This window comes from Dermacentor silvarum, chromosome 11 (genome assembly GCF_013339745.2).
Source record: "Dermacentor silvarum isolate Dsil-2018 chromosome 11, BIME_Dsil_1.4, whole genome shotgun sequence".
Classification (NCBI taxonomy): Eukaryota; Metazoa; Arthropoda; class Arachnida; order Ixodida; family Ixodidae; genus Dermacentor; species Dermacentor silvarum.
The window spans coordinates 108,910,843-108,920,950 of NC_051164.1; the positions used below are offsets into that span (position 1 = coordinate 108,910,843).

The following is a 10,108-nucleotide window of genomic DNA, read 5'->3' on the forward strand; positions in this document are numbered from 1 at the left end:
GTGGCATATAGCAGAAATATACTTATTGAGCTGGATTACTTCGAAAAGGTCGACATTACTCACACTTAAAATCAATAACCATAATTGACTAATTAGGCGCCCATTTTGCAATACACGATTTTGGGACAAGCGCAGTCAAAGTTGGAATAAATATGGACTGTTCCATTTCATTTTTCAACAAAACCCCTTTTTATGTATTCAAGCTCAAAAATTACTGGGACACCAAAGCATTTCATCCCAAATTTCGCGAACGTATATCTCGAAACTGGTGTCATCCTCAGAATTCGTTCTAAGTAGATATTACTTTAGAAGTCACCGGCTACAATTCACAAATGGTAATATGTTCCATAAAGTAATTAGTTAATAAGTTATTTCACTAAAGCTGTTTGTTAATCAATTATTCACTTTGATTTTTAATGTAAATATTGTCCCCCTCTGAGGGTAATCTAGCTGAAAAAGTAGAATTGTGCTACATGCCACGGGAGGTTTTTAAAAAAATCTGTTAGTAATAAAATAAAACACCACGTATATCGTTGCGAGTTTGCACTTCCCCGAGAAAAACTATACGGACGCGAGATCGCGTGATCAAGCCGATTTTCTTCTCCGCCTATGAATGCAACTTGAAACCGAGGACTGCATTCCAAACTTGGCATGAATTTGCCAGCCCACTCGCCCATTTCAGTTACTGCGTCAGAATTGCGAAGAAATTCAGTTTTTTAGCAGAACTGTGGTCCGTTGTTGCTGTTGTGAACTGTTGCTCAAGGGTGTTCAAAATGTTAAAAAATTCCAAGACGTTCTTGAATTTTTGGGCGTTCAATGCGGTGTGTGTCCCACTGCCAACCGCAAGCGGCTGAAGTTGATATGCAAGAACAACAGCCCGGTGTGGGAAGAAAATGCGATAAGTCAGTTATGGATTCCCCTAACAGTCAAACGGCATTACGCGGAAGTATTCTTGAATTAGGACCTCCAATTGTTGTAACAAGTGTCAAAAGTGGAAAAATTCCATAAAAACTGAAGTTACATGTTTTCAAGTGAATTCGCAGTGAAAACGGATGCCGCAATTATGTCAACTGCGTTAGAGCTTCTAAAGCGGACAAGCAGACAAAGCGATTTAGTTTGTGTCAATTTATTTCCTTGATTTTCGACAAAACTTCTGCGCAGAAATTATTTGCGTGCTTTAGCAGTTGCAATTAATGAAGTTTATTGAATAGTGGCCTCTTTTCTTTACTGTGAATCTATAGTTGTAAACTTCATGCATCATTATTTCATCAGAGAGCGCATCGCATACTTGAAACAACACAGGTGGAAAGCTGAAGCTTTTTTTAATAATTGCGAATAATCTCCAATGCAGTCCAGTCAACACATTTAAAAGCAGACTTCCTCTGTTTTTACCGATGTTTTCTCCAAAGAGTTAACAAAGGGTGTTTGATAATAAATGGCTTTCTCTATTAGCTACGTGACGTCATGGCCACGTACACAACGTCATAGGACACACCGGAAAGACCTGACGTTACACAGCTGCTCGTGTAATAGCACAAGCTGGTACGACGTGGTGAACAAAATTAAAAAAAAAATGAAGAAAGAAAACCCTAGTAGAATGGCGTCATAGGACGTACATGCGACAGAAATGTTTGCGGAGGAATCTGCTTGTACACCTGCACACATCAGCATTCACGCAAGCAGTAAAACATTTTTTTTTCGCTTACGCAACACCAACGCGTGAGGTTCTTACATCACATAGGCTGAAGTCCCGCCATGTGCAAGTAACAACAAATAAATTCTGGGGTTTTGCGCGCCGGAACCACGGTATGATTATGAGGCGCGCCGTAGTGGTGGACTCCGGATTAATTTTAACCATCTGGGGTTCTCATAACGTGCACCCAATGCACAGTACACGGCCATTTTTGCATTTCGCGCCCATCGAAAAGCGGCCGCTGCGGTCGGGATTTGATCACGTGCCTTCCGGCTTAGTAGCGCAACGCCTCAGCCACTACGCGAACACGGTGGGTCATATATGCAGGTAGACTTATGCCGAGGTTGTTCGAGCAAAAAATGGGGGAAAAGTATTGAAGAATGTTATTTCATTCGTCCCAAAAACACCCACGATAACTCCTGAACTATGCGTAAGTAACTGCGTCATTCCCTATATCAAATTCTATAACCTTCCTAGGCGTTGCACTATAGACACGGAACTCAAATTCAATACTCACGTTAAATCATTTACCAAAGAGATCGCTTTTCGCATCCGTCTATTGATTAGAACACGACACTGCTTCATCAACTTATTCTGAAATCGCCTTTACTGCGCTTTCATTAACAGTCACCCCAGTGTGTTTCATCATGGGGTAATACACACACCTGTCATCGCTCATCCACCTTCAGAAATGTCCGTCCGAATAATCACTTTTAGTTCGCACATGCGATCTACTTGCACATTTCAACTAAACTCAAGTTAGTTATTTTCGCTGCCGTAATGGCGACATTCCCACTGAGCTACTTAACCCAACGCAACTATATAATACGAATAACACACGCTTTTGAGAACACAGCTTTTTACTACCAAAAGTGAACAAATTATGGTAAAATGGCAGCCCTCTTCTCAGCCATATCACTTTGGCATTCTCTTCCATCGAACATTAAATCATCCCCGTCGCAGTATTGTTTCCGACGGCTTCTAAAAAAGTTTTTGCTGAAAACTTACGTTAGCAGATTTAAACAGCAATAATTGTGTAACTGTTGCATTGTTAACAGCACATTACTTCTCACGTATAATTATCATATACAATTAGTTGTGGTTTGAGGTGCTCGTGTTTTTATATAACTATCATGTTACTAATTGTCCGTTAATTTATTGCACTCACATGCCTAATCCAGACCTGATATCTTTTTTGCTCATTCCTGTATAATCTTGGACTGCCTCATTTGTTTAATTGCTTCTAATATGTTGAATTTTATTTCTGCTGTCTTAAAACTTAGTTGGCATCTTAATCCTGTCATATTTTATACATGTTTTAACAGGAGGTCCCCCAAACAGTTCTTACTTTGGGATTTCTTTCTGCATTACACTTACTTTGTAACAAAAATTGAATAAAATTTGAATTATGAAGCTGGGAGAACTAGAAAAAAAAGTGGGTTACCATTTTCTCTCATTTTCGTTTTATTAAAAATTTAGGTAAGGCGTTAAATGTTCACCTGAGCTCGTCATGAGCGATCGGCACTTATGGCGAGTCCTTCTCATTAACATTTTGCCCCTTTCTGAAAGTTTATGACTGCCAGAAGACGTAAAACCGTTTTTTTTCCTTGACAGGTATGACATCCTATCATCGTCACTTTGCGGTGAATTTCTGTTTTAACATGTTATTGAAGCCTATCACGTCAAAGGAGAAAGAAATTAGGGTAGTTTTTGTTTTTGCAATAAATGAGCCGTTAGGGGTTAGGAACCTACTATGGTGTCTTCCTGCCCTATCTTGACGTACAAGAACATCGTAACCGATCCCCGTCAACGCTTATATCTCGCTGAGCGCAGCAGCAACCGTTCTTTTTGTTTGTATTTCCGAGTTATATGAACTGGCTCGGCATAAAAGATAACCTTGGCATATTGTAACAGGAGCCTCAGTGACACGAAAAACCAATACTAGCCGTCTCTATAGAAGTCGTACACAATGGTCTGCAAGACCGCTTTTATGTATCCTTTCTTACTCACCGATTGCGCCGCGAGCTTGAATGGGAAAAGGCTGCTGTGTCCACACCGACAGCGGAGGTCTCGACAATACCGCGCACTCGCTCACCAGGTTAGCTGCGTCCCTCGGTTCGTAGCGGACGGTCCCCATCGGCCAGGCTCGTCTCACTCGAAGACGGGTCTGCTTTGCGAGTATACGCACGGCTAGGATGCACCGCCTGGTGAAGTGTCTATGGACGCCCCTGTTGTTGGCCGCTGCTTGCACGGCGCAGAACCTAGTTTCTATGGAGGAATGTGCTCGTAAGTCTGGCGCGAATCCTTGTTGACTCTTCTCTACACTGTGCTTGTCTAATTCTCGAGAGCTGTACATTACACCCAACATTTAATGCGATTACCATTCTTAGGACACTTCGCTCACTTTCCGGTAGGCATGTCAATTTTTGTCTAACAGCTCTTATCAACCATTACTTAAAAATATCTGATCTCCTGTGCTGGGCGGAGTCGATCTTTCTTCGCAGTTTGCTCAAGTACAGACATCAGCACAGTAGTGATTTGGCCGAGTAGGACATTGCTAGCCATAGCCCATGCACTATATAAGAACGGATGAAAGCACACAAAAACGTTGCGTTCGTGTCTTGCACTTCTGTTTCGTCATGCGCTTCGCGCATAATCAACTTCACCGCAGAGGTCTAGCCAGAAGTGTTCTTGCAGATGTTTTAAACGTCACTGATTCCTCAATGGCTTTTTCATTGTGAGGCGTTGGAAAAGTACAATTTGAACAGTTCGAGTCACGAGCTTAGCGGCAAAAGAGCGCGAACGCTAATAGTGAGGACGTACGGGTTGTGAAGGGAGTGAAAAACGTCAGCACTTTTATTCCTATATGAGGAATTTCAACCTACACGATTTCCTGCACATTCCTATGTTCCTTTGCTCATTTACTCTGAGCAGTAGGTTATTAGCTAAGAAACGGGTCGATGTTGTCCCTTTGTTTGTCATGGTTCCGTCCAGGCACACTACATAAAATAAATTAACGGAACACTTGAAACAACAACGACATCTACGATGACTGCGGAATGACAACGACTAGACAATGGCATTACGACAACAAATAGTTAAATGAAACAGCGATCAACTAGCATTCTCAAGATGACGTACACGTGTAATCGTATTGAAGAGTTGGAAGCTCAAAACTGCTATTCACAGTCACTCAGTAAACTTAAATGAAAGGAGCCTACTGAACTTCCGTCTTGATCTTGTTAGGTGCAATTACTATATAATGCTGTCTCAAAAAACAAAACATTTCGTTGTCAGTACAGCGCTGTTTTTCACTTTTTGTTTGTCACTTCCCAATTGTGAGGATCAGCACCGGCGTCTTCGGCTGTATAGAGGCAGTTGCCGAAGCGGAGATCATGCTCCAGCCTCACTGTTCTCACGCCCCTGCACTCCTTTTATACCGTCCAATACTTCTGCTTAGGAGGAAACGGCGTCCCCGGATTCAAGAACTTCACTATCTATCCCTGCGACAGTGACCCCTGCGTGATCACGAGAGGCGAAACCTACAACGTCACCTTCTTCGCAGAAGCCAGTGAGTGTATTGCATCTGTAACGATGTTAGATCGAAATCTACGCGGCTGTACAGAACCTGACCAACTCCATGCGGTGAAGCGGATGCTAAGGCTCGTGTCAGCCAATCAGTGGCGAGAGCCGGGTGCGTGTTTCAGAAAGTGCAGCACAGCTCGCCGCCCGTTGCCCTCAGCGAATCCTTCAGTTAAGCATCTATTCAGTCGGCGTCGTGTGATGGGAGGACAACATTGGAGGAGCCCTTGTGGTTCTTCCTGGTTGGCTGACGCGATCCATAGCCTACGCTGCACTGCACATAACTGGCGAGCATGTAAGAATACAGCGCCGTATCTATTGTGTCCCCTTCTATTCCTTTGGTCCGCGTCCGTCGCGCTATGGCTACCATGAATACAATGGTACCTGAATTTACGAACGATTCTGTTCACGAACAATTCGGTTCATGAACAGCAGTAGACGAAAAGTTTTGCCTCGCTTCACTAATCTTGTATCGGGCTCACGTATATTGCTCGTGTTTAAAGAAAAACAACCTTATTAACAATTTTACCTAAAAATCTACATTTTAGCTGGAAATATAGTTTAGCCTCAGTATAAGACCTTTGCCAGAACTGACCCTGCAGTTAAACTACGAAAAAGAGAAAACAGCCACTGAAGAATTGAGAGACTCTTCAACCAATAAGCGCCTGCCACCCACCCATCAGCCTTTCGCTCCCATCATAAGTGTATGAGTGTTCTCTCGCTTCATAAGTACTGAACAGTACACTTGTTTTCACATGTGTGTTTAAGTTTTGCTTAAATCTCTACAGTATGAACGGAATAACCACATTTACATTGTATCCTATGAAAACGACTGCTTTGGTTTACGACCAATTTGGTTTGCGACCACAGTCACGGAACGAATTAAGCTCACTTTATTAGAGGGGATCTAATATTGATAGTACATAGATTTGTCTAAACCTCGTACTTATGGTTAGAATGAAACTCATCAGCTGATTTGTCAGCGAAACTTAACGCCTCGTTTATCTTTTAAGTGCGGAGCACTTTAGGGGCCCGGCTGTCGGCTGTCGGCGTCTATCGCATGATCACGCTCAGAAACAAGTCCTCAAAACAGGGTTAAAACAAGTGCAGAATTGATCAAAATCGGTTCAAAATAAACTAACCTGATCCACAATAATTTAAAAGACAGGAATAATCAAGCATTACGCCCATTATTTAACAGACATTCGTTAAAATTGCTTCTAACTATCATCAGCAAGGATTTGGCTTCATGTGCCTGGCGGTTTCCCACGAGTTGTGCCTTGGCACAGGTGTCAAAACGGATGGTGGATTGCTAAACACAAGATAAACGCAGGATAAAACAAGATAAACACAATGAAAACACAAGGGAAACACCGGCTAATCACTGCTCCCCCCTTCCCCAGCTTTCACGTTGAGTGGAACTGCATTACCGCCGAGTTTACCATTGCATTAGCGCCGAGTTTTATAAAATACCTTAATTTTTATTCCTGCCACTCGGCTGTTTTCTGAACATCTCAAAGAAAACATTGTTTTGAGTCAATTTTCCGAAACACCCATTTTGAGCTTTAGCGTTCGGACAACTAGATTTTAGCGATACCAGTAATCGAAAGATTCAGAATAAATTTACTCTCGGGACCCGAAGGATTAAAATTTATACACTGCAAATTTACTCAAAATGAATTAAATGTGAGCGTTAGGCACCTAGGAGCTCCAAATAAATGTAGCGAAGCCAAGATACCATCTAATTAAAACGCAAATAACATTCAAATGCAATTATTTATAAGCGCAGCCATGCCATATCATTAAAACCGTACGTACCACCAATCATTTCATAGTTGGTTCAATGACAGCAGCACCAGATTAATATTAATCTATGCTGCTAGCTCTTGACAAAACTTCAAGCAGTAGAGCTCAATCACACAAGTAATACAAGCAAGAATTTTCGGTTGGAGAAAATACAACTAAAAGGAAATACTAAAACTCCCCTTCTACATCGTTCACTCGCACACTCGCAGCCACCAAAGCGAATGTCGTCATGCTGAGCACCAGCGTCCACCAGCAGTCCAACGCCACCCTGGTCCAGGTTGGTCAGACGGTCAGCTGCCACTTCCGGGACTTCCCCTGCAACGTGACCAAGGGAGAGCTTTTCCGTGGAAGTTACAACTTCGGCCTCAGCTTCAGCACTTTCGCTCCTGTACGTATGGGCTCACCTGAAGCGAGCAGAATACGAAAGAGGAGCTACAGAAAGGGGAGCTACAGATAAATGCGTTAGGGTTCGAGGCGCGAACTGTGGCTTCGTAAATAAACACACTGGGGTGCTGCCAAAGTTTCGCAAGACTGGGAGCGAATATAGAACACGGAATGCGAGGTCGCCGGTCATAGTCAAAGTTTAAAATTTTTTTTCAAAAAGAAAGAACGAGAAATTTGGCTGTGTTTGGTATCCAAATTTTCTTGCGCCTATTCAGATTTCAAATACACGTGAAAGGTAAATAACCCCCATTTAGACATCTTGCTTAACCCATGAATTAAAATCATTGCACTTAGGGTGAAACCATACGAATTGCTGAAAGCGGAATCTTCATTAGAGCATTATGTATTGAAATAAATATTTCCGAACAGTACAACATTTCAAGTGAGTTGGAACTATAAAAATTCAATTCCAAAATTTCATCTAAAGAAAGACACATACGTACAGTTCGTACAGTACAGACACATACATACGTATGTGTTTAAAGCGGACGAATATATTAGTTTCAAGCACGGAACCATTAAACTGTTAACGTAAGTTTTCAGAAACTCACAACGTAGTGTATATTTCAGGGTGGCACGTAACATGTTTTGTCTGCTTCGGACGTTATAAACCTTGAATTTTGGGAAATTTCAACATTTTATTGCGATAGCAATTGTATGGTCACTCTAAGCAAATTTTCCCGTCGCCGCCGGCGTCGCCGTGAGGTTCCGTATATATTTAGGTATATGTATGCTATATGACACGCCATGCTATACGACATGTGGTATATGCGGGTTATATTGACACACCATTCTATCACTAATGTTGCTCATTCCAGGTCTTACATTCTTGACAACCTTATTCCTCAGAATTTTGAGAATGGCCGCCCACGAAGAAATGTGATGAAATAAAACACCGACAGCTAATGCCTTTCATCTTAAACCTGCTCAGGGTTAAATAATAGAAATGCGAAACAATAACGTATCTCACACCTTAAATTGATGTAATTTTATTCACGCAGCTGTGCACAACCACCGGGATCGGCCCAGGAAAGAGGTTTGAAACATACGCGATACGGAAAAGTGGTGAGGTCGCTAAGAAAGACGTTGGCTGTAATGAATAAACAAATGAAATTGCCCGATGGCAGGATTCAAACAGAGGACCGCTAGAACAACAGCTCGTTTTTACTTAGCTTACGTTTACTTAAATTTATACTGCCACTACAGCTCCGATCCTTACACTTCGTGCAATATTCTAACATGTTGCTGCCGCATTCATTGCTTCGCCCTTATGGCGAAACTTAAATATTTTTCATCAATGAAAGACCTGAAAGCCTAAATGCGTAGACGAATAGCGCATAATACGGGACAAAGAATAGAAATTCATGCACAATGCTTCATATGCCACTGTAATATTGGTTCGTCTATTGCGCTGTTCGTTCCAGACATGATAATGTTAGCTACCTTCTGTGGTCATCGACTACATAAATATCAATTTGACGGATGTCGAGTATTCGAACTTCAACCTATATATTTTTCTTTCTTTTCACTAACAGGAGGAGGTTACGTATTGGGTTCAAGTCGGCACCTACCAGGCTATGTTCGCGTGCGGCCAGATCAAGCTGATCGTCGAGTGACGAAGTTATGTGTTATGCTTGTCCTGTGTTGCTCTTACGGATTTACAACGTACTACTATGCAAAAGTCATTAACCGTAATGGATAATGTTAAACTACACGTTCCTGCTGCTAATTACATATATCAATCAAGGCCTCAATCGAAACTTCCATTGATATGTTGATTCAATAAAGGCCCCTTTTGTTGGTGTTATAAAAAAGATATTCGTTTTCGTTTTTTTTTTTAGGTAAATGGAATACTTTAGACAACCCTAAAGCCCTAGAGGTAGGAATTTAGAGGAGTCGGCGAAACGACTAGAATAGTGACAAACCATGCAATACTTGTTTTTCAGGAACCGAAGAGTAAAGAGTTGAACCACTTAAAGAGCGGCAAAAATGATACACACCGAACTCGAGAAAATGTGCCATCTTACACATTCGAATAGCACCTGCAGCTATACATACATTGATATACCACAGTGCAACAGAGAATGCAAAAGAAAGAAGAAAAAATGAAGGAAAAAGAAAAGAACGCGGAAAAGGACGGGATTGCGAGAAAGCACGATAAGCTGTCAGAATGAAGAGGCCGAACCCTGGATTGATAAATCCTTGCTACTGTCTTGTCCTCGGCTACAATTTTTTTATTTCTTGCGAGCAATATACACAGCGTTCATTTTTAAGTTTTACGGAATTTTTAGCAATCTCCTGCGGCAGGTAGCATGATTCTTATCATTGAGCTGGGTTGTTCGATGAGGCGGACATTAGTAACACAAGAAATCGAAACACATATTCAACTAATTAACAAAAATTGACTAACTTCTTAATTCTTTACTTTACGGCACGTATTACAGTTTACAAATTGTAGCCGGTGAGCTTGTCAGGCGTATCCACTTGGAATGAATTTCCAGAATGACACCAGTTTGGAGATATGTGCCATCAAACTCGCCGTAAGAATGCACTGTTGTGCCACTTACTTTTTTACCAAAATGC

General features: G+C 41.7%; 2 protein-coding genes across 4 annotated transcripts in view; one reads left to right on the forward strand and one right to left on the reverse strand.

Moving 5' to 3' along the window:
- LOC119432827 (uncharacterized) overlaps nt 1-3,833 on the reverse strand; it is a 129,270-nt gene extending 125,437 nt beyond the window's left edge. For 2 of the 3 annotated variants that reach the window (XR_007464467.1, XM_049659227.1), the window contains exon 1: nt 3,704-3,815. The gene's annotated coding sequence lies outside the window, so the exon portion shown is untranslated. Of the gene's footprint in view, nt 1-3,703 lie in introns of all 3 variants that reach the window. The other variant, XM_049659226.1, reaches the window with a different exon arrangement.
- A 14-nt stretch (nt 3,834-3,847) lies between these two features.
- LOC119433225 (uncharacterized) lies at nt 3,848-9,339 on the forward strand. The gene is made up of 4 exons (XM_037700378.2): nt 3,848-3,979; nt 5,154-5,264; nt 7,291-7,469; nt 9,061-9,339. Exons 1-4 carry the CDS (start codon nt 3,889-3,891, stop codon nt 9,139-9,141), a joined length of 462 nt encoding a protein of 153 aa, XP_037556306.1. The 5' UTR covers nt 3,848-3,888; the 3' UTR covers nt 9,142-9,339.
- The last annotated feature ends 769 nt before the right edge of the window (nt 9,340-10,108 follow it).